The 26,171-nt window shown below is 36.1% G+C and overlaps 1 protein-coding gene across 4 annotated transcripts in view; it reads right to left on the reverse strand.

The window, feature by feature from the left end:
- The window catches only part of LOC150102755 (uncharacterized), a 203,254-nt gene that overhangs the window by 155,534 nt on the left and 21,549 nt on the right, over window positions 1-26,171 (reverse strand). For 3 of the 4 annotated variants that reach the window (XM_090399056.1, XM_090399057.1, XM_090399054.1), the window contains exon 2: window positions 16,237-16,437. In XM_090399056.1, the coding sequence (XP_090255182.1) occupies window positions 16,237-16,437 (201 nt within the window). Of the gene's footprint in view, window positions 1-16,236; window positions 16,438-18,414; window positions 18,524-26,171 lie in introns of those variants that run through there. The other variant, XM_090399058.1, reaches the window with a different exon arrangement.

Here is a 26,171-nt window from a genome sequence, read left to right on the forward strand (position 1 = left end):
AGGTGATTATGATACACTTAGGAGGAGTTTGAAGTAGCACCATGGCATAAGGATCTGCTAGGGTAGGAAGTTCACAGTGCATGAGGGAGAGTCAAGGGGGGGGATGTCGGAGGAAGCAATATCACACTGCATACTCATGGTCAGAAGGGTAAATTAGGCAGGAATTACAAGGATGAGTAATATCATCAAGTAAGAGCTGGGGAAAAAAGGATGTTATGGAGGGTATATATAAGGAGAAAGGTGACCAGTTAACTCATGAATAGTCAGTAACAAGCATGGTAAGGAAGGAAAAATTAAATTATGAGAAATCATAGCCAGCAGGGGAAAGGAAATCCCAAAGTTTTTTTGTTTTTTTTTTCATTATGTGGCAAGTAGTAGAAAGAAAGACTATGGAAGGATAACTTTAATGAATGCAGATGGCAGAGAGCTAACAGAGACAGGTGAAAGTGTTGAGCTACATTCAGTGAACATTCAGCAAAGGTATATCATCCAAGTGAAGATATTGTTATGGCAGAGGTTACAGAAAGTGATGTGAGAATGGAGATTGATAATTTGGAAATACTTAGGATATTGCAGAATCTGAATGCAAATATGGCTGGGGGATAGGATGGATATCAACTAGCATTTTAGAGAGTGTGCAGGGTAACTGCCAATGCTTTTGACTAGGCTGCTTAATTTAAGTCCCAAGAGAGTGGAAGAAGGGCAAAATAATTCCTTTGCAAAAAGCAGGATCTAATTAGGATCTAAAGTAGGAGAAAATTGTGGACCAATCAGCATCTCTTGAGTGGTGGAAAAAGTACTGGAAAAGTTGATCAAAAAGAGAATTCAGGAATGGATGGATAAGAATATGATACTCTATGAGGGGCAGCATTATGAAGGATCGGTCATACCTTAGTAATCTAATTACTTTTTATAACAGAGTGACAGCTGAGCTGGATAAAGGGAATGGCTACATGATGATACTGCTGGCTTTTGCAAAGATGTTTGACAGAATACCACATGGAACTCTGTTATGTAAACCGCAACAAATAAGGATGAATATAAAACTGGTGTCATGTGAATAAAAAGATGGCTGATAGACAGATACCAAAACATAGTATATAGAGGAGCATAATCCAGGATAAGGCAAGTGACTAGTGGTTTGCCGCAGAGCTCTGTGCTTGGATCACTGCTGTTTAATTGGTACATAAATAATATAGGAAATAATTTGAAGGGAATAATGCAAAGTTGGGTAGAGTAATAGTTAATCAGAGTGACATAGCAAGCTTGCAGGATGATTTAAATAGGCTCGCAGTAAGGGAAAAAAAATAACGGATGTCAATTTCATGAGGAAAAATGAAAAATTATGAATTTTGGGATAATACAACAACGATTACAAGCTAGGTACTACACTGAGGGAACTGTACTACAGGAAATCAGTGAAGCCAGCAATTTAGTGATAGTAGTAGATAGAGACTTGGAGTTTAGAGGGCATATTGCTAAAGTAACAAAGCAGAAGTGGGATGAGTCAAGAGTGGAAGAGGACAGAGAGGTGTACAAAGAGAGAAAGCAAGAAGCCAAGAGAGTTGTGGCACAGGCGAAGGCCATGGCATATCAAGATCTGTATGATCAATTAGAAACAAAAGAAGGACAGAGAAAAATTTACCAACTAGCGAAATGTAGAAATAAAGCAGCTAAGGACATCTTACATGTGAGGCAGATCAAAGATGCTGAAGGAAGAGTATTATGGAGGGATGTGGACATAAGAAACAGATGGAAAATATACTTTGAGGGACTTCTGAATGAGGAAAATGCAAGGACTCACAGAGGAGATGGGCAGCCTTCTGAGGGGATGGTGCAGAACATCAGTAGAATGGAAGTGACGGAGGCCATGAAGAGGATGAGGAATGGAAAAGCGGTGGGCCCCGACAGAATTCCAGTGGAGGCATGGAAGGCACTGGGGGAAGAGGGAATTGACCTGCTGTGGGACCTGTTCATGAAAGTTTGCCAACAGGAAAATATACCCGAGGAATGGAGGGAGAGTACTCTTGTTCCCATCTACAAGGGTAAAGGGGATGCACAAGACTGTAAAAATTACAGAGGAATAAAGTTGATGTCCCACACAATGAAGATCCTAGAAAGGGTTCTTGATGGTAGATTGAGGGAGGAGATGGAGATTGCAAAGGAACAATTTGGCTTCATGCCTGGAAGATCAACAACAGACGCTATCTTTGGGTTACGACAGATGATGGAAAAATATCGAGAGAAACAAAGGGAGCTACATCTGGTATTTATTGATCTGGAGAAAGCATACGATAGAATGCCAAGGCAAGAAGTCTGGAGGTGTCTGAGGGAGAAGAAGGTGCCGGAGAAATATGTCAGGTTGGTGCAGGAAATGTACAGAAATGTGAAGACAAGTGTTCGGACCTGTTTGGGACAGACAGAAAGTTTTCAAGTAACAGTTGGCTTGCATCAAGGGTCAGCATTAAGTCCGTTTCTGTTTAATATTGTGATGGAGGTGGTAACAGAGGAGGTGAGAGAAGATGCACCTTGGACAATGTTGTATGCAGATGACATCTTGCTGTGTGTAGATTCAAGAGAAGAAGCGGAAACTAAACTGGAAAGATGGAGAAAAGTACTGGAAGAGAGAGGTATGAGACTGAGCAGAAGTAAGACAGAGTATATGTGTTGCGCAGTGGGCGGTGGCCAGGAGACAGACCTGGAGCTGGAAGGAAATGTCATCAGGAAGGTGAGAGACTTTAGATACTTAGGTTCGACAGTGGAAGAAGATGGAGGAGGTGAGAAGGAAGTGGGATGCAGGATACAAGCAGGTTGGAGGAACTGGAGGGAGATGGCTGGAGTGTTATGTGATAAGAGGGTGCCGATCAATCTGAAAGGCAAAATTTATACGACAGTAGTGAGGCCAGCTATGACATATGCTATAGAAACTGTGGCCCTGAGGAAAAATAACATTAGCAGGATGGAAGTAGCAGAGATGAGAATGCTTAGGTGGATGTGCGGTGTGACCAGAAAGGATCATCTGAGAAATGACTATGTCAGGGGAACAGTGAAAGTTACGAACTTAGGAGCGAAAATACAGGAGGCAAGGTTGAGATAGTTTGGTCATGTGATGAGGAGGGAGGACGAATATGTGGGAAGAAGGGTCATGCAGATGGATGTGCAAGGAAGGCGGAAGCGTGGGCGGCCAAAGAAGAGATGGAGGGAGCTGGTAGAAGAGGACTTGAAGATGAAGAACTTGGATGTGGTGACAGCCCAAGACAGGAAGGTGTGGAGGAGACTCATAATAAACAGTGACCCCACTTAAGTGGGAGAAGCTGCAGAAGAAGAAGAAGATTGCTAAAGTAACAAGAGCAGGTCACAGAATTACTTGGTTATTGAAGAACACACTGCTTCTTTTCAGCCATTTACTGTCCACTGCTGGACGAAGGCCTCCTCCAGTTCCTTCCACCTTTTTCTGTTCTTGGCAATGGTTGACAATTTTTCCCAACAAAATTTGACAATTCATCACTCCACCTTCTTTTAGGACACCCTCTGTCTCATTTCCCACCTTTTGGAATTCAGTTTGTTAGTACGGTGGCCCATCGCTCATCTTCTCTTCTGGATAGATATCCAGCCCATTTCCATTTTAGTCACTTGTGGTGAAGAATAATGTCAGTGATATGAGCCTGATTTCTTATCCAGGTATTTTGTTTCTTATCTTTTAATGTGATGCCTAGAATCAACCTCTAGATTTTTTCTTTGAGTTGCTGCTAGTTTATTTGCTAGTGCTTTTGTTAGAGACCAAGTTTCACAACCATATGTGTTGACTGAAGTATACACTGGTTAAATGTCTTCCTTTTTAAGCAGTTTTCTGAATGCACTCCAGGCAAGTTGAACTCTCATATTTATTTCATTTTGGAGTCCACAGTTTAGATCAATGAGATGACCTAAGAATGTATATATGAAGAGACTCTTTCCAAGAAATTGCTTTCTATTATTATGTTTTTAGGTGTTACAAAATGATTAAACATGATTTTAGTTTTTTCTCTGTTTATTTTTAGACCAACTTTTCTGCTTTCATGATATAGGTCTTCTATCATTATATTACAGTCTTCTGGAGTGTTTGCAAAGATTATGATATCATCTGAATATCTCAAGTGTATTAAGTTTCTGTTATTAATTTTTATACCATGTGCTGAGGTTTGTCCAATTTATATTATTAAATATTTCTTGAAGGACTGCTGTAAAGATTTTGGATGATATAGAGTCTCCTTGTCGGACACCTTTTTCAACTGATATTTTATTGCTACTCGTGAAGTTGGATTGTTGCTGTTGCAGTGTGGTATATTTCCTGGAGGAGGTTATTATATTCTCCAGGAACTCCCTGATTCTGGAGTGCTTTGTTTATTGCATTAGTTTTGATGGAATCAAATGCTTTTTCATAATCAATAAAGGCTAGACAGCGAGGCAATTGATTTCCTTCTGCTTTTTCTATTATTTGTTTTACTGCATGAATATGATCAATTGTGTTAAAGCCTTTACAGAATCCTGCTTGTTCTGCTGGTTAACCTGTTTGTTATTATTTTTGTGAGAGTTTTGTGAGAATTTTCAGGTTAGAGAGAATACTAATTGGTCTATAATTCTTTACTTCTTCTTTGTCTCCTTTTTTAAATAACAGTATCAGAGTAGCATTTTTTCAGTTTTCTGGTACCTTCCCCTTTTCTAAGCATAAATTTAGTAAATTTGTGACATGGTGAATTATGTTGTTCCTCCCCATTTAATTAATTCATTGTGAATTCATTGTCAACATAAATTGTTGCTGTCTTTTGATGTGAGGTGTTCAGTTCTTATTCTTGGAGATATGTAAGTGAATGAACTATAGAAAGTTGTTCTACTTGGTTGTTGGAACAGAGAGGGATGCAGTCTAGAGCAGTGTTCTTGTATAATGGACTGTCAGTAATATACAATGAAAGAACAACCAACGTTTCATTCAGTTTTGCTCCTGTCAGTGTATATAAGGAAATCATCACTCACAGATCGACATGGTGTAACATAGAGGCAGCCTGCCTCACAGTGCCGCTTAATAAGGGTGCTCATTTAGCCATATTGCGGTAGGCACTGTATTATGGTAACACAACAAGATATTTTACAAATATATGGTGTTTAGTTTAGTTTATGTGCTTATTATATTTTAATAATCTTCGTAGAGTAAACATTTAATTAATATTGTTATGTAATTGTTTTGCATTAATGTTTCTCTTGTAATAAAAACAAAATAGTAATTGGAGATTTTCTTATATTTTTGTCTTATAATCCATCAGGGGTGATATTTAATTGTTTGCCTCAGGGCACAATCTAAGAGCTTTCCTTCTCCTTAATATATGTTTTCTTTGCTGGGTGAGGCCAACTACTTAGTAAAGCAGAAGTTTGTAGCAATTTGGATCAATGTTGATATTTCCGTTATATCGTCGAAAAGTGACTTCATATATGAGAAAGAATTCTTGCATTTTCAAACAGATCAGTGTTAGACCAGCAGTAATTCGAGGCCTCGAAAGATATTGTTCTTTAATCATTTGTAATGCTATCACATATTGAACTCTGTTTAATTTTTACTGTTTTTTCTTAGATTTTAGTGCATCTTTCTGAGCAGGGGCAGAAAAGATATCAATGGTAGTATAGCTCCAGTATATATTGTTTTCAGTGCTCACTGACTTTATCCCCACTTGATCCTTGCTGACCTAGCCAGAAGGTTTATGCATAAGCTTTTTTCTGGTAACATATGAGATGTGATTGTTGTAGGTAACTTTTTCATCTATTGTTACTCTTAGGTATTTTAGCTCACTGACTGCCTCAATTCCGCATTTAGGAAAACTGTTATAGGCTGTTTTGAATTTTTACTTCAGATATGGTGCACTTTAGACTTGGTACTACTGAAGATAACTTTCTTCCCATGTGTCCACTATGCAATTTTAAAGAGTTTGTTGGCTGTTATTTATAACTGTAAGCTGTCACATCCCCAAATCATTATCATCACATCGTCAGCAAAAGCTATGACTTTTGTTTCAGTAATGAAAGGAAGTCTTAATAACGAGTTGTACTGGATGTTCCAGAAACCTTGTGGGCAGCTTCGTTTAACTTCTTTCATTACACATTTCACTTCTTTCATTAAAGCTGTGGTTTCCAATGTCAGGGTTGCTCTTCTGTAAAATAATTTTTTGCAAAGTAGAGTAGGTTTTTTGGACATTTGAAATCTCTTAATTGATTAATTATGGCTGTCCACACCCAGTGTCATAGGCTCCTCGTACATCAAATGAAATCAGTAGTATGTCTGTTTTTTGCTGTAGACTGTCTTCTGTGAACTCTTTAATCTCCATAAATGCATCTACTATGCTTCATTGAAGTCTAAATATATACTGATTGTTGCATAATAGGTCTCTTGAATAGGCAAAGTGCTTTATTTGGTTTATCAGAAGTTTTTCTAGTACCTTATCAGCAACATTTATAAGACTAATTGCTAATTTCTTGTGATGTTTCTTTTCCTGGTTTGATTATAGGTATAATTTTAGGACATTTCCATAAAGGAAATCACTCTCTCTTAAGACATTCATTGCAAACTGTTGTTATGAATTTGGGGAATTTGACAAACCTTCTTAGCAGTATGTTGCTGGCTATTCCATCTTCTCCAGAAGTTTTTCTTAGATCCAATATTGATTCGATTTCATTAAATGCAATTACATCATTGTTAGGAGTGTCTGTGTCTGTCTCATCTGTTGATTCATTATCCTCAGGAATAAACTTGTTTATGCTGCAGTTTATGCTAAGTTTTTAGTATAAGAGACATCTGTTGGCTTAATAGTTGATAATATAGGTGTTGCTTTATTCTTGCTTGCTGCTAATTTTTTTATACAGTTTCAAGGATTCGATATAGTCAAAATGGTACAGAATTTTTTGCATGATTTTTTTTTTTTTTTGCATTTGTAATTTTGGACTGATAGCTGTATTTGGCTTTATAGTAGTTCTGTTGTCTACTCTGTTTTAAATCTTGATTTTTAGGTTCTTTGATGCAGTTTATGCTAAGTTTTTAGTATAAGAGACATCTGTTGGCTTAATAGTTGATAATATAGGTGTTGCTTTATTCTTGCTTGCTGCTAATTTTTTTATACAGTTTCAAGGATTCGATATAGTCAAAATGGTACAGAATTTTTTGCATGATTTTTTTTTTTTTTTGCATTTGTAATTTTGGACTGATAGCTGTATTTGGCTTTATAGTAGTTCTGTTGTCTACTCTGTTTTAAATCTTGATTTTTAGGTTCTTTGATATAGTCGTCTGAGTCCATTTATAAGCTTTCTTAGGAATGTCAGTTCGTCATTCCACCAAGGTACTGCCATTGATATTTAGCTTCTTGGTTGTTCTGAGTGTCTGGTTGCAGGATTTTTTCAGACCTGATGAAAGTGCAGAAGCAAGGAAGTCTATATCAGTCTCTGCTGATGCCCAGATAGCTAAGTTCTTATCTAAGTTAAGCTTTTGTTTGCTGGTCTCAGTGAAGTTATGCTCTAAGATTAGGTGTGCAAGTTCTCTTTTCAATGCTTTTGCAAATGTGTCTAGATTGGTTTTGTTAGTGAAGTATTTGGTATTACTGAGGTGGCTTATCTTATATATTCTGTTTAACTTTTTGTTACTGATGATGAAACTTAATATGTGATGATCAGAATAGCTTTCCTTTTCCTCACATCTCCATTCAGAAATCCAGGGTAAAATAGTGTCATTTGCTACTGTCAAATCAATGAAGCTGCTTAATCTGGTATTTTCAAACAACAGGGTATTATCATTATCATTTAGTATGTGTAGGGAATTTGATGCTAAAACTCTTCCTGATTTATACCTCTATTGTTTGTGCTCTTTTTAAATCATAAAACTAAATGGACATGGATGGTAAAATCCACAACGTTGCCCATTTTACCTAAGTCATATTTTATGTCACTATGATAGTCTAGATACATAATTGCAGGAAGAGTTTTATTTCTGCAATACATAATCTCAATAAGTAAATAAATATTGAGTCCTCATTGCTGTACTGAAAAATTAATACTGTCTCAACTTCATGGCTGACCATGAGTATTGCAGCTCTCTTTCTTTCTTTCTGATCCTTTGGAAAATATTTTATAACTAGTTGGAAAGCCACATATTTTGTTGTTAATTTTGTAAAGTTCTTGTATTAATGTTAGTCATATATTTATTCCGTTTATGAATTCTGTTAAGTTATTTACATCCTTGATAGAGTGTTGAAGATTTATTTGAAGGCATGCCAGGGAAGTAGTACTGATTCTGCTTTCTTAATGTTTGATTTTGTACTTAGTACTTTCTTAGTACTGATTTTGCTTTCCATAATCTATGTGTTTTGAATTTCAAGCTGTCTGTAGTAGCTGTATGTCAGGCAATTTTTACTTAGCAACACATGTTTGCAGTCGTTTTTGGCACATACTTGTTATAAATTTGGTAGTTTATATTGTTATATATGATATAGTTAATCTTGAACTCATTTCGTGGACACTCAATGAACATATTCCTTAGAGCAGAAAGGACGGGTAGTTTTCTCCCCACTAATCTCTTGTATAACAATGGAACTTATTGCAGTAAAAGCACCTCAGAATGCTTACATAGCCTGCACAACAACAAATTCTCCACAGCATTTTAACACCATTTTTCAGCAATTTTGCCCTCACCATTGGATTGAATTCAATAATTAAGTTTCTCTTGTTCGTTTTTTTTATTTGTCATGATGAATTTCTTTGTATCTTTGTATGTGTATTTGTATGAATTTCTTTGTATCTTTGTTTCTGTGTAATCTTTGTATCCCCTCTGAAAAGTTCATTCTGCAAGCATATTGAGTCAACTGCATTGTTTGTACTGATTTTGCTGGGAATATCATGTATAATTACCCTTGAAAGATATTTCTTACTGAGATTTGCTACTAATGTGTATTTGCATTCCTTAGAGATTTCTTATGTAGTAAATCAATGTCAGTCTTTTCTTTGAATTCAATTAAGATTTTTCATTTTCCAATTTTTGATTTTTTAGGATTTTTTTTTTTTTTTTTTTTTTAAATGATAGTTTTGGTTTCTTCACTGTTATATTGAGCTATCAGTTTCACTATTAATTTATAGTAAGGATTGTTTTCAGAACTGTTTTTAATGACTTGAGTATGGCTGAGTAGGCTGTGCTAAATTAGCCTGCACTTGCTTAGTTGTAATGGGCTGTAGTTCTTTTGATACTTTTGTTTTATTTTTCATTTTATAGAATACCTTTGTTGGTTTGCCCACTGCAGTTAGCATGTTCTTTTTTTTTAAAAAAAACATTTCTTAAATTACTGTTTACTTGGGCAACGTTACATGGCAAATCGAGGGCTTTTTCGAACTCGAATTGGTCCCGTGCCACCATCTTAGTGTACTATAATTTTCCAATTGAGCTGCTAAGTTTCTCTAAGGTATAAAGTTTTAAAAAGTGTCACTTCTAGGAACAAGCAGCAAAACTGTAAGTTTTGCTGCTTGTTCCTAGAAGTGACAACACTTCCACTGAACTGAACTTCAGAGGGCTGTTCCTTGTGACCTTTGTCCCTTCCAGTGGCAGAAGTGATGGGAGGGGGTGCTGGCTGTTGCAATAACAGTTAATCCTATTATGAGAGGGACATTGTCTTTAAGGGTAGCTGAACAACAGATACAGTTTGACCAGCAGCATTCAGTGCAACAGGATAGAATAAAAAATCACTCATATGCACTTAGAACTATAATACTATGGAGTAAATTACTCACTGTTAGAAAGAACACTGTACAAGCTATCAGTCAGTACTAGATACATCCAGTTTTCCTGTTCGATACCACACAAAATCAAACTAAAAAGAGGAGTGATCATAGGCACATCCAAGAACACTGACTGCGTGTGAGTGAGTGAGTGATTGTCTGCACCTATAAGAACCACATAGGTTGGGTTTGTTATTAATTACAGGTTAGGTTTGTACAATGAGTAGCATTTCAGTAGTTTTTTTTTTTTCTTTCCAATATATTTATTTACCTTGAAAACAATCCTAGTTTCCCCAAAACTATTAAGACTCATATATTACATTTGCTTATTTCATTCACTCATATACTACACTCACCTGTTTCAGGTGATATTTGCAATACATTTGTTCCAAGAGAGATTTGAGGTTAGAGTTATTCCAAGAAGGTGAATCTCATCTTGAATAGAGATTTGAGTATTGTCAAGAGTAAGATTTGAAAGAACAGAGTTACTTTGTGGGAAATAATGAAGAATGTGTTTTATTAGTATTGAAGTTGATAACATTATCCAAACTTCATTGATGAATGTTTTGAAGATCAGAATTAAAAAAAAGTACTAGAGGTTAGAATTGTGAAAGTGGTGGTGATTTGTGCTTTGCAGGGTTTGTCAAACGAAAAGGAGTGCAATGTGCTGTCATCAGCAAGTATTGCATTGGCAGTCATCTGGAGGAGATAACTTATGTACAGAAGGAAAAGAGTGGGTAAGAGAACAGCCTTGTGGAACCTCAGCATTAGTTGTATATATAATGGATAAGGAGCCATCCTCCATCACTTGAGGTGAGTGTCTACCCAGAAAGCTAACTACCCAATTGCAGAAGTCAGGGAGCAGCCAGAATAATGGGAGTTTTCTTAATAGACCTTTGTGTCGATTAAGAAAACTCAATCAAAAACCTTGGAGACAAGAGATTCTCCACTTGAGATTCACCAAACCATTCCATAGTGTTTGTCCAGAGATGGATAACATAGGCTAGCCAATACTCTATTGATCAACAGTCACAGAATCCATACTGCCAATCATTTATTAGATGCCAGTCTTCAAGCGCCTCCGTAGCGCAATTGGAAGAACGACGGTACATTGCGCCCTTCGAGTGGAATAGGCCTAAGTTCGATTCTCGTCGCGACGGGAGGAATCTTTATCTGGTCGATTTCAGTCGATGGTGAGTTAGCCGATCTCATACGGAGGTAGCAGGGTTTTTTCTCCCGGAAACTCGGGTTTTTCATCCCGCATACGTACAAATCGGCCCTTCAGAACACACGCAATTTACAGACAAAAATTACTAGTTGTGGTGGTGTTGGAGGTGGGCGGTAGATGGCGTTGATTTGTAGTAGAGGTAAGGTGTAGAGATAGTTGAAGATGTCCTCCCGCGATGAGTCTTCGGACTCCTTGGAGGTATCAGGAATAATAATAATAATAATAATAATAATAATAATGCCAGTCTTCAAGGAAGGTAGTGTAGGAGTTGGCTGTTGATAGTTCTTTCCATTACTTTAGAAAGAATTGGGATGAGATAAATTGGACAGTAGTTTGAAGGTAAAATTTTGACACCCTTCTTAGGAACAGATTGTATATGAGCTAGTTTCCAGACTGCAGGATGGATACCAGTGGAATAAGAAAGTGTAAGTAGGTAGCATAAAGTGGAAGTCAGATCTGGGACATAGACTTTTAGAATAATTAGAAGGATGCCATCAGGGCTATTTTTCAGTATCCAGTTTGAGCAAAAATTTTCTGATCTGTTTCTGAGAAAAGTCAAATGCAGCATTAAGTGTTGAGTGTTTGGAATGGTTGAGGGACATTTACCATGATCAGCTACACAGGTATTAAAGAAGTAGAAAACCAGGAGGTTGGCATTTTCTGTGGGTGATGATGCATTAGTACCATCCAGGTGTAATAGTGGTGGGAGTAGTGTTGGGCAGAAATTATGGCTGATAGCTTTTGCTAAAGTCCAGAAGATATGGTGCTGTTCGGGTGCAAGATGCTTACTTTCAGCTCTCTCAAAATCTGTTTTCAATGTGGTGATAATTTTCTTGCGGCTATTCTGGACATTGGTGTAGACTGTATAGGAAGATGGAGTTTTGGATGCAAGCCAGTTGCAATATGCCTGAATCTTTTTTTGTACAGCCTTGGCACACCTGTGGGAGAACCAATTAGATAGGGGATGAGAATTTAGGGTGGAACAGGGAATATTTGTTTCTTTCTGCACATAAGTTTGGCTCAGATGGCTGGAAATAGTCATTTGACCAAGGAAATGAGGCAAAGAAGTTGTAAAGATCGTCTCACTTGGCTGTCTGGTAATGCCATACAATGCATGGATGTGAGTGGTTATGTATGTGTTGCTCCATGGGGAAAGAGAGCTGCACTGCATTGTGGTCTGAGGCTGCTTAGAAGACAGACAACATTAACAGCATATGTAGATAGGGTCACTGGTGAGGAAGAGATTCAAGGTATTCAGAGAGTGGTTTGTTTATGGCATACAGACAATTTGTGTGAAATCATTTGTGATTGCAAAAGTCTCAGTCTCTCTACCTGTTTGATCTGAGCAAATAGAATGGGGGGGGGGGGTAGCCAAAGGAGGTCAAAAGTGGAAGATTCCAGGTTTGATATTATTTGGCATGGTATATATCGAGTAAACATATGCAGAGGTGAAAAGAGTTATAGAGATGAGTAGTGTTTGGGGAGGTTGAGATTTGAGTTTCTGTTGGGAAGAGCAGGTAAGGTTTTGCAGAATGAAGGTAGAAGCGAACATCATTAAGGTTAGAACTGAGGCTACGCCTATTTGTGAAATGGATCTGGAATGTTCTGTGAAGTTTGCTTTTGACAATATGGTTCCACAAGTTCCCTATGCAGTGTTTGGGATCAGGTTTCCATGCTGGTTATTTACAGATTTTGATTTTTTCCATGCTTTGTCACCACTTTAACATTTCTCTTCCAATTCATTTTGTAAATGCTACCACTTTGTGTGTGTGTGTGTGTGTGTGTGTGTGGAGAGAGAGAGAGAGAGTGCATAGGTCAAATCTGGGCAGCTTGTGCATGTAAAGCATGACTGGTGCTTGTGACTTGCTGTTCACGGCAAACTACTTGTTGGGAGTATCACAGGTAACTTTTATTAAGCATGGAAAGTTTGTACCAACTTTCAATATAATCGTGGGCCCGAAGCAGTGACACCTAAAAATTTTCTTGGGATCAAAGCTTGGCAAATGTCGTCATTTAGCACTGTGTTGGTTTCTGAATAGAAATTTAGGATGACAGCATTGTACTTTTTGATCGTGATCATGTCATGAACAGATAAGGCAATGAGATCACGAAGCTTTCTGGCAATGTCTGCTGTAGGCATATCAGCTTCAAGCTTTTTTTCAATTTTGTCAATTTTCCAGGAGAAAGATTTCATTGAGCATGAAAAGGTGATGTTCTAGGCTATCTATGTGCTTGCCGAGGTTTAGGAACCGTTTAACGTTGGTAGGCACAGGGGACAGAAAAATGGCTGATTGAAGTTGCTTAAGAGTTTGGCCACCTGATTTGGTGGTTCTGGCACAAGTGGCATGAGTCGACTGACAATAAAAATCACAAAGCAAACTCTTTTACTTTTCGATAATGTCAAGCTTGCAGTTTTGGTATTTTAAAGCTTCAAGAGATCTATTTGTGGAAGTAAGACTCATAGTGCCTTGTTGTTGCAGACATGGCTTACATGTTGGCTGCTAATGCTTGCAATGGCCACTATTAAAGTATATGGGAAATCTTTTGTTTGAAATGCTTAGAGTACTTACAGGCAGTTTAGCAACCTTCAGTCCTTCAAGAACTATTGCTGCATGCTTGCTTTTGGGAGAGAAGGTTAAGTGAAATCACTTTTAAAACATTATAATAACAGAGCACAATGTCAAAGAAACACTATCCAAAACGTTACCAATAAAAATCATAAATATATGATTGGATTATAAATTCATCCTCTTATCCGTGCCATTTATGGCACGGATAAGAGGATGGCTGACTGACAGATATCGAAACCTGATACATGGGGAATGCGAGTCTGCAAGATTTAAGGTAACCAGTGGTGTACCACAAAAATCCATCCTCATTCATTGTTATTCAATCTTTAATGAGATTGGGAAAGAGATCTGATATGTAACATTCAGCTATTTACTGCTGATGCAACAGATAGGTAAGGTAATCAAAGTGCTGATATGCAGAATGATTTGAAGAGGCTAAAATCTTGGGCATGTGAAAATGGATGTCAGTTCAATGTTTATTATTATTATGTGCTACTCCACGGAGCCCTTAGATTCATCGAGGGAGGTTCTAAACGTCATAACGAGTACTATACAACATTTGGGCAGTATCCTTTGCTTTGAACTCATACACAGTCATGGTACCCACAACAGAGTCCGGCAACCTATTCCACTCATTCACCACTCTCCAAGCAAAAAATCTAGTTCTAATACTCTTGCTAACTAAACTAAGTTTCCAAGGATGGCCCCTAGTTCTCCCACTACGAGACCTATTCTGAAGAATTTCCTCTGTATTAATCTTGTAAAAACACTTCAGTAATTTGTATGTCTCAATCATATCACCCCTTTTCCATCTGTCAACCAATTTCTGTAACCCACAAATCTTCAATCTGTTCTAGTAAGGTTCATTCCCTAGACCTGCTACTATCTTGGTCACTCACTTCTGGATCTTCTCCACCTCTTTCTCATCACCAAGAAACCCAGGTAACCAGATCTGTGTGCAGTAGCCAAGATGGGGATCTTATCAAGGAATAATAACCAACTTGTCTCTGCTCATCAAAGTATTCTTCAATAACCAAGTAATCCAATGAGCTACTTTAGTCACTTTTGCTATGTGCCCTCTAAACTTTAACTCCACATCCACTATAATAAATTTAGTTTAATCTTTTATCCAAGTGTGAGCAAACAAAGTTTGCATCTGAAAATATCTTCAGGACTGTTGTAAGGCAGTACAACACCAGGCAACTCGTAGCAAAGGTGGACCAAGCTAACATCACTCCTATCTCAGTATCTCCCATAATGCAAAACACATCTCCTTGCAGATATGTATAATGTTATGCATTAAGGGAAGGGCCACTACCCAGACTAGTTTCGACCTTTATTGAAGTTTCTTCAGTGGGTTCCAGGCCCAGAGGTGGAGTTACCAGGAAGAAGCAATGGCAGGTCATTTTTACCTATAAGAGTTGCCAAACGGTGTGCCACCTTTTTATTAAATTACTCTGGATTTAGAGAAAGACGTTGAAAGTTTTTTTTTTCAATTGGTTAGACTAGCTTACCTCAGTCCTGAAGATATTTTCAGGCGCAAACTTTGTTTGCTCACACTTGGATAAAGGATTAAACTAAATTTATTATAGTCTAACCAAGTGAAAAATAAACTTTCAACATCTCCATACCCACTAGAACTCCCAAATCTCTGTTTTCATTATGTGGAATACAGCTGGTAATCTTTTCATCTTTTCTAAAATGCATAACTTTACCCCTTGCCTATGTTAGTAAATGTAAAGTCATGCACTTTGATGTGATTAGATATCCAAAATTGCATTATATTGGTGGAATTATGCTAGAAGAAACTGATCAAACTAATGATCTTGGAGTTTTAGTTGACAGGACGTTGAAGTTCAAGAACCATATAGCAAAGATTGCAGATACAACTCAGAGAATAATTGCAATGCTGAAATGAAGGTTGACATGAAAAGATAAGGAAGTCAGTTTTGTCTCTTTACAAGATCTTAATAAGAACTCACTTGGACTATTGCACACAAGTCTGGTCTCTGGCCAAAGGAGAGTGTTAAAATATCAGCACTGTGTAATACTAATTATGAAAACTGAGAATTTGTAGACACTAGCAAACAGAAGAAAGAGAGGTAATATGATTGAGAACTTACAAACTTCTGAAAGCATCATACAGGATTTCAGTAGATGGAATTTTTCATTTTATGGAGGGTGGAGAAACCATGCAAGGGCATCCTTGGAAGCTGAGAATGAATGCTGTCAAGAAGGGGGCAAGGGACATTTCTCTCACAGCGCAGTGCGTGATTGGAATAGATTGCCACTGGAAGTGGTGTGTGCAGGTAGTGTGAGTGAATTCGAGAACAGGTATGACAGTATAGCCTCCCTCAATGAGTTCCTGACTCTCTGGAGGTGTCAGGAACTCATCAATTCTTAATAATAACAATAAAAAAGTCTAGTGAAGTCCAGTGCAAAAATAAAATAAAATAAAATAAAATAAAATAAAAAAGATAAATATAACAATGTTTCAGAGATCTCAACATAAGGGCAATACTGCCTAAGAGACAAGCGATCAATTGTTAGGTATTCATAAATCTTATACAGGCATATTTACTTCCCTTTACTTTACTTTTTTAATAAATCTTGGTAAAAAATGAAAAAAAAATCAAAATAATCAACAAAAATAAAGATTACCTGCATTGAAGATGTATCTTGAAAAGTCTTCATTACTCTGTCTGGAATTAGATGGGATTCATTTAAAGGTTGTTGAATTACTGGTGGTACATAATGTGACTGTTTTTCTAGAGTTGCAGGTGAAAATATTCTTTCGCCTATCCAATATGCGAGAGGCGGATATACTCTGCGGCCACTTCGTGTAGACTGATACTTCATTATCTAAATATTAAAATAAAAAAGAACAATAATATAAAATCTGAAAATTATTTTTTAGTAAATTACATAATTTTCAGTAATTTAGATATTCAACATTGTTTCTATCAACTGTCATGAACTATAATATTAAATAAATACAAATACACATTTACTCATTAAGCCCATGTCATTTGCTCAGATGATCTACTAACATACAAATAGGAATACCAAAGAAATTACATTTCTTGAAATACTTAAAACATTTTATCCATCATTTACAAAGTACTATGTAACAATGTCTAGACAAACTTATTTTGAGAAAAGAAATGCTATGGTAATTCCACACATCAAAGACACCTCTTGACAGAGCTGCTCTATCATAAAAAGCTCCAATTTGTCAACTTTTCTCCAGCTTAGAAACTTCCATATTTCTTTCAACCAAAGACTTGGATGACTGATGGTGGATATGGATAATTCTTGGTGTTTACAGCATGTAATGTACCCTTATCATGGACAAATTGGTCAATCTGCACCCAGTTTCAAGAAAATGAAACTTTAGGACTAAGTGAACATGTCTTAACCAATCTATCAAATGCAGAAAATAGCACTTCTTTATCACAGTTCTTTAGATTTGCAAGATTATTCAAAAATCGGTGAGGCCTTTATACATAAACCTAACTAGGTTTATGTATAAAGGCCATATGATTATGTACAAAAAATTCCATGTTGATTTGGAAGACATCCATTTTTATATCTAACTAAATTCTATATATAACTAACTGAAGTAGTTTCAGACTGTTTACCCCATATCAGAAAAAAAAATCTGGAAGAAATTAAATGGCTTAGCAACATCATGAATCAGGAGCTAGATAAAACACATTTTTGGAGAGTATATTAGAAGAAACCAAGCAAGCCCATAAGCAGTGCAAATTACAGACAAGAACAACGACCAGCCTGGTAAGAAAGGCAAAATTACATGCAAATATGATTATGAGATTAGATGAGATATCAGTTCACACATTATGAGAACGTGCAAGGTGAGCTGACAGGAACTCCAACCATGCTGTTTGTGTCTCAGCAATGGTATCCCAAGGGGAGTGAAAGGAGGGCAAAAGTTCCATTGCATAAATAGAAGCAGCAAGTTATAGACTGACTGGTATTTCGTGGGTAATGGTGGTGGTAGACATATTTAAGAAGTTGGTTAAGTGAAAATTTCAAGAAAGGATGAATAAAAATATGATAGGAACTTCAGGAAAAGGAATGATTCCATGAAGGGTAAGTCATGCCTTAGTAATTTACTCACTCTTTTATAATAGACTGACAGCTGAGTTGGATAAAGGGAATGACTATACCATGAAATAGCTGGACTTTGTAAACAGTAGATGTGATACTGCATAGAACTGAAACAAACTAGACACAAACTAAAGTAAATAGGGATAGAAATGAAGTTTGTGATATGAAGGTGGCTGATGGACAGAAAGCATTTATTTACATCAGATATGCAAACAAAAAATTTCACAAATAAAAAAGTTATTCTGAATAAATAACTTTTAGATGCAAAAGAGTAGTATATGATATAGAAGAATCTGGGAAAAAGCAGGAACTATACTGCAAGGCTCCGTACTTGGACCATTATTATTTAATTTGTACATTAATAACACATAAAATAATTTCAATGGTAGAATGTGGGAAGTAGAATAACTTAAACAGACTAACAGTATGGGAAAAGTATAAAGGAAGATGTGTAATGTGTAAAAAAAAAAGCATAAGTTGATGATGCACTTTGGGATGAACAGATTATAAGCTGTGTACTACAATGATGGAAGTGGACTCCAGGAAAATGATGTTAAGGACTTGGGATGATGGTTAATAAGGAGTTAAGTTCAGAGGACATACTGCAAAACTAACCAAAGTAACTCACAAAAATATGCTAAAGATACCAAGAAATTTTATAAACTTGGTTTTAACTCTTAAAAATTATAAGTTCTGCATTATTTCAACCTTGGTATCACCACCTCAGGATCTGCCTCCCACTGACGAGACCTCAAGTATTATACCATTATACATGTATAATGGTATAATATGATAGGACACATATGACTCCAAGATGACTCCAAGATGACTGCAAGATGTGTTTTGCATTATGGGAGATACTAAGGCAAGTGATCAGAGCTTATGCTATCTTTACCACGAGTTGCCTCAGACCCAAAAATACTTCAGGTGCAAACTTGGCTTACTTGCTTGTTTGCTTACTTGGGGGAAAAAGGATTAAAACCCAGTTTATAAAATTTCTTGGTATCTTTAACGTATAGGTAAAAAACATTCTAACTCATAGAAATGCTTGTAGTTACTGAAGAACTCACTGACAAGCAGAGATATGGAGTTATTATAAAAATAAAAAAAATACTACACTAGTCTTTTGACTGAATAATAATAATCATATTTAATACTACAGTTATCCATTGATGTGACAATCTTACTGCCGAAATGCAAAAACATTTAATGGTGTAGAATGACAACCAAACTGGTTGGCATGTTCCCTTAAGCCAAGCTATTCAGAATAACTTTTTTATTTATGAAAATTATTTGAAATTTTTAGTTTGCATATCTGGTGTAAATAAATACTTTACATCATTTATGCACATATATGACTGCTTAAAAACATTATTAAACCATTACAAAAAAGGCAGTGATCTGCTATATGATGAACTTCACTATATGATGGTGAGCTGGAACCTAACTGTTATATGACCAGGGTTTGTCTCTACATATTTTACATGGAGGGTAGTAGAGGAGTGGAAGGTGTCACCAGAAAACATTATAAATTTTAGAAAAAAATGAATGAGCTTAAGGTTCAATACACAAAAGAACACATCCCAGTGTTCCTGATAAAATCTGGAAAAGAAGAAAAACACATTATACTAAACATGACCTCTGGAACTGTACTGTTCAGAGGTGAACAGTGTCAGCAAAAGTATCTTGGGATGATGTCCAGATACTTTTTCAGAGTGCTTTGTACTGGTGGTATATGACTTCTCAATTCCTCAGGTCTAGAGTTGGTTAGCACAGGCTTCTTATTCTACATGTGGGCATACCGTATGCAACATTACTTGCAGTGTTATGGAAGAAAAATTTAAATTTAAACCATCATATTGGTGAGATTCACGAAAATATGTCATTATATTCCATCCAACCTAGGCAGGATTACTGGTATTGGTTCAAACTGTTTTGCCATATTTTTGCTAATGAAAATGATCAGACAAAAACCAAAACATAATCATGTAGATATATGCCCTAAATCCCAAATTTCATTAAATTACATCTAGAAAGAGCAGAAAGTTATTGAAATATATAATTTAAAAATGCTAACAAATAGTCATAATGAAATGAAATCTGAGATGACTCAAAAAAATTTAAAGGATTCCAAATAGTTGAATTTTTGCTTGCCAAACAAACAGACTGAAGTTATAAATTCCACTATGGGCATGGATGTATTGTGAATATCTTGAGAAATGAATTTCATTGCTTAACCAACCAAATGGCCACATGGATAAAATATATCAAAAACATATGCTTCATATCCATATTATTTCTGTAATATCCAAAGGTTGTATTGACCTCAATGGACATTTTGCTTCCATGTAATGATAGACATATACAAGCTAAGGGCAGTGCAAAGGTTAATAGAAGCCTGAAATGGCTCAAAGATTAATTTTGTTAAGTTCCATGTTTGTTCTCCAAGTAGGATTTCCAAATTATCTAATCCTTAGCCAACTCACAGTACTAAGAATAATGAACTATAGGTTAACAGCATTTAATGGATAGGCCTCACATTTTGGGGAAAAAATAAAATAAAATAAAAATAACTTATTCCCCCTTCACTCCAATGGGAGTGTAGGGCCTATAATAATAATAACCAAAATTAAAAAATCTCTCTCTCTAGAGTCCAGCAATAAGCTGCCTGTGGAATAACTAATATCATGACTGAGACATGATCTCATACTCAATGTGAATATCACAGAAGAAATAAAAAAAATGTAAAAGAACCAGAATATAAAATAAATAAAATGAAAAAGAACCAGAATATAAAATAAATAAAATGAAATGAAATATAATTGACTAAAGTAAGTTGGAAAAAATAAATAAATAAATAAATAAAAAATAATGTCATCATCAATTTCTGACATGTATCCTCCTCAAGGTTGTGTACAGGATACTATAATAGTACTACATAATTAATCTTTCATTATTATTCCTATCTCCACACAGTTTCTTAGAAATTAATCTTTATTTGTCAGTTCTCTGATAGCCTTCCTTTCTCTCTTTCATGCAATCCTAGATTTAAAAAAAAAAAAAAATTTGATAACTGTTCTCTCCCATTCTGTTCATATGACCATACTACCTGAGATTAGCTCTGCTTACACAATCCCGAGTGCTAGCAATGTTAAGTTCCATTCACTCACCTAATTTTCTCAGAACTCCTATATACGTGGTGTCTCAAGTCTTCCAATCATCTATTTCTTAGGGCAAGTCTCAGATCCATAAGTTGGTTTTAGCATTGTTTTGTATACTGCTAGCTTTACATGATCAACTATCTACTTCCACTTTAATTTACCATCACATTAAAAATTGTGCTTGCCTGAACAGCTGAAATATTTCATATTTCAGCTGTTCAGGCAAGAGGTTCTCCATTGAAAAAAAAGCATGTTCCTACCTATTTTCATGGCTTTTGTCTTCATAATGTCAGTTTTCATACTAAATTTGTTACAGTAGTTGTTCAAATTAGTCTCCTGGAGAATTATAGCAGATTCGTTTAACAGTACAACAGCACTTGTATAAAGAGTTGAGTTGAATATCTATGATTTTCACATCACATCTGATGCTGCTTTGTCTTTGTGATCCATTTACAGATAACAAGTAACAGTACGGGACAGTGTACACCTTCTCCCGATGCCAAAATTTAGGTCAAATCATCTTGATCTAAAACTTAAAAACTTTTCCTGATGTGGAAAAAAGTGTCCAGACACCAGTGCTGTTTAGGCAATACTGCATTTATTACAAAATCAATAAGGAGTTGGCCCACTTTCAATGAGATGCTAGTAACTAGTTGCAGGTATATTTTCCATTCCTCCTGCAAAGCAGTGGTCAATTCAGACAGAAACTGGATCATTCTAACCCAAATCCAACATTCAAGTTCATTCCAAAGAGCTTCTATAGGATTGAGGTTGGGGCATTGAGCTGGCCACTCCAAATTCTGCCCATCCATATCCTCAAACCATGTTGAAATGGAATGTGCTTTATGGCACAGCATGTTGTTGTTGTGCTGAAACAAGAATGGCCCATCTCCATAAAACTGGTAAAGTGTAGGCGTTGTCTAGAATGTCCCATACTTCATGGAGTTCATGTTTCCATCAACAGTCTAAGTCCATATCCAGACCATGACACCACCAAATTTAATGGGATAACACATACCATATACCATTCACCTGGAATACACCACACCCAGCAATGACAGTTGGATTTAAAAACACTAGCATTATTTGTCACTCCATACCACTCATTTCACTGGTCTAAGGTCCATCAACTACGTTCTTTGCACCATCTCAACCATGGAAATTTAACTTGTACAGTTCTTTACTAATGGTATTCATAACCACACTCATTCCTGTTGACTCCTGCAATTCCTTGGTGATGATTTGTGCAGAGGAATAATGGCACTCAGGAAGGACACGTTTCAGAGCTTTCTTGTCCCTTTCTCTCAATTTGTGATCTTCCTGAACATTTCTTCACAGTGTAAACCTTTCACAACCAATATTTGAGTTATTTTCATCTCTAAATATTTTTTTCAAGCTATCTCCATGTACTAATAAATCCTTTTCTCTTGATGTGGAGGTACTTTTTGATCCTATCAGAATGCACTCCAAGAAGTTTGTTGGATGCTCTATGTTTTGTATCTTACAATTTTCTAGAGAAAATTTCTATATTATTCTAAGAAATCCTAATGCTCTTCTTCCTAAGTTGCCTACCTTATTATTCCTTTGGACTTATCATCTAACAATACTAAGTCTCCAACAGCTGGATCTTTGGAAGTAAAGGAATATGAAAATAAATTGAATTCAAATCAAGTTTTGAAGAGCAATCTACTCCATTCAAACTTATTAACAATTCCTCAATTTTGCATAAAGGAAAATCAACAAGTTCAGTAACTAACTACATTATTTTCCATAAATTAAGAAACAAAGAGAAAAATCACAATAACTCAAAAACTGAATGCTGAATTTTTATGCAATTCAGTGAAAAGCAGCATGATGAGAAAAGCGAAAGAAACACCCACAAAAATTGTATTTAAATAGAATAATTCAATAACAAATGGGTACATGTAGACAACAGCCAAAAACAGGAGGTCAAAATACGCTCTTCAAAGTGCCTCGATAAAGAATATGGTTCAGCCCTCACAGTGATGTTTCATATAATGATATCCAGAAGCTTGGCTGGTAATAACAACCATTGCACCTACAAAGCTGTCCTAATTCCTTCAAGGTTTTGGGGAAGGGGTTGAAAGCAGCAATTTACTTAGAGCATTCTAAACATGCTCAACTGGATTAAATCAGGAGACCAGACTGACTGACCATTCAATACATACAACAGTCTCTCCTTGAAGATATTAGTACAAAAGCTTCACATGATGAGAACAAGCATTATCTTGCCAGGTAAACATTTCCCCTATCAAACTTGCATATCGATGACTATAGGGATCCAGGACCTCAGTTGATGAATTCATGATTACAGTAGAAAGCACATATGGATTGGTGCGTCCATCCAACAAGATGCCTCCCCCAATTACCAAAGTCTCCACAATAAGTGGAGAGTATTCTCCCATGATGAGTCTCTGACTCCATGGAGGTCAGATGTTAATAATAAGTGTCCCTTTCAAGGATATTAGAGGGGGTGATAACATATCCCTGGTTTTTTCTCCAGATCAGAGCACATCTGGTATCGCTTTTGAAGGACAAATCAGGACTATCTGTAAAAAAAAAATACCAACTCCCATTGGTCTTAGATCCAAATGACATGGAGCCTGGTCCATTTCATATGTTTTCTCCTGTGGAGTGGGGAGAGGGACATGTAGACTACAATTACCTAGCATAAAGACCACCTTCTTGAAGCCTTCTGCACATGGTAGAAGCAGATACTAGTCTTCCTGTATCCAATGCATGGTCAGATCATCATAGCTGATTCAGGGTGGCACTCCTGTTTCAGCGAGCAGATAATCAGAGATATCAGTCATCCACTGTAGTTAGCCCCATGGCTTTTCTTCACTGTATCTCTGGGATGCTAGTTGTGACTATTGGAATGGTTCCACAGAACGATTCATATGCAATCCTCCAGCTGCCTGACTTTGGTTGGCCTCTAGTCATGTTGGCTCGCAACCTGAATTCATCAGTTAAATAATGTCGTGCAGCCATACAGAAGAATTTTACTATCACAAAATGTCTTCTCACTTCAGACATGAAATGGAAAATCATTCCAAAACAACTATTTTATGCCATGGTCATTTGTATATACTGCTAACAGAGCTAGTCATTTGCATACGATAACCAGACACTGAGCATCACTTTTTACATAATGTACCTGACATTCATATGTTCCCACCCATTCCAATCTTCCTAACTATCAAGTATCACTTTGTTTCTTAATTTATGGAGACCAATATATTACAACTCTGCAATCTAAGATAAACCTAAGTTTCCCATTTGGTTTCTCAATCCCAATGGAACAGTCCTTTTAAATAAGAGAACTGTTTCATTGGGAATGAGACTTTTCAAGTATACCAGACTTTTCATTCTCTTTTAGAACAGTACAACATTCAAAGTGAATGTCACTGTCTTGCTCAAGCTATGATTTAAATAATAATAACCTATTCTGAAATGTCAGTATTCAAATTAGACAGAAATATTCTTTTTCCTTGTAGTTTTAAATTAAAAGCATTTAAATCACTAGAAATATCTGTAAGAATTGCAAGATCAAACAGTCAATCATATCTTACAGTATTTTACTAGGTTCTTTTTCTGTCATACACATATCAATTATCATGATGCAGTTTAAAGAAACAATATAATACTGTGCCACGACTAAGGCATCTCACTGAATATGAAGATGCAAATTACATCTTTGTATTCAGTTTTCTAAATACAAAGATGTAATACTTACATTTTCAAAATAACCATTGAAACATATGACAATTAAGGCCATGTGATCTCATAAAATTTACAGTTGAAATAACCATGTTCATTATGTGTTGGAGATCCAGTACTTTCCAACAGAGCTTCCTGATGCACAATGCAGTAAATTCCAATCGGAAATTCAGAATTATCTATCATTTTCTTGATTATTCTATCCAGAACCACAATGTTTTTACCAATCATATTTCTTGCAACATCACTGTTCTGATTCCAACCAAGTTTTCAAAATGTAATTGTAACTTTTCAGTAGATTGGCAAATATTTTTAAAAAGTTTTCAACTGTAGTTGTCCATGTATACTATAGTCTACAGATTGTATAAATCTTCAACCGGTAAAAATAAATAATGGAAAAACTCAAGTAAAAAGATTATTTAATAGTATAATTTTTAATAGTATAATTTAAAATGTACTGAAGGCATCTTCAGTACATTTTAAGCTCAAATTAAGCAATAATTGATAATTCGAAAAAGCACCACCGAAGTAGCTAGTGTAAGATAACTAAAAAGGTCAATAAATTTCCTAACAACCAAAAAAAAAAAATTAAATTTGTTTAAGTTAGGAGAGTGAAGTAACGTTTCACGTGTTTCTTTATAAAGCCGTTCTATGAGGAACCAACTTTTGTGAAAGACTCTTGCCTTTTTCAAATGAACTCTATGTCTAGTGATGATGGCATGTTCTGCAAGTCCAGACTTTTCAGGTTCAAGGTATTGAATATAAGACTGGTGTTCTTTTAGCCGAATAGAGGCAGATCTTCCTGTTTGTCCAAAATAAGATAATCCACAAGAGCAAGACATCTGGTAGACACCTGGATAATTAAGATGTGGAAGCTTGTCCTTAGGAGAAATAAGAAAGGTGGAGATTTTTCTGAACGGTCGAAAGGCAACAAAAATATTCAGTGGTTTTAAAACTTTTGCTATAGGTTCACTAATAATGCCTTTTACATAAGGGATAGGCATGCGCATTATTTCTTCTGTATTTGAAGAGGAAGACATATTAAAACTACTCAAAACTCTTTTGATGAAGGAATTCTTATATCCATTAGGTAGAAAGGAAGTAGTAATATATTGCAGTTCTTTCTGTAATAGATTGTCTGAAGAACAAAAGGAATGGGCCCGATGAACCAGTGTTTTAATAGTCCCTGCCTTTTGACTGGGATGGTGATGAGATTCAGCATGGATATAATGGCCTGTATGAGTTCTTTCTATAGACTGAGAAATGTAGGCTACAATTTGGTTAGCGAAGAATTAAAAGATATAAAAAGGCTAACTGCTTCGAAGTTTATTTTGCACTTGGTTAGACTATAATAAATTTAGTTTAATCCTTTATTCAAATGTAAGCAAACAAAGTTTGCGCCTGCAAATATCTGCAGGACTGAGGTACAGTGGTTCAACACTTAGGTAACTCGCAGCAAAGGTGGACCAAGCTCTCATCACTCCTTGTCTCAGTATCTCCCATAATGCAAAGCACATCTCCTTGCAGACATGTATAATGCAATGCATTAAGGTAAGGGCCACT

Source organism: Typopeltis vanoorti, chromosome 10 (genome assembly GCF_054136105.1).
Source record: "Typopeltis vanoorti isolate ZY-2024b chromosome 10, IOZ_Tvanoo_1.0, whole genome shotgun sequence".
In the NCBI taxonomy this organism is placed as follows: domain Eukaryota; kingdom Metazoa; phylum Arthropoda; class Arachnida; order Uropygi; family Thelyphonidae; genus Typopeltis; species Typopeltis vanoorti.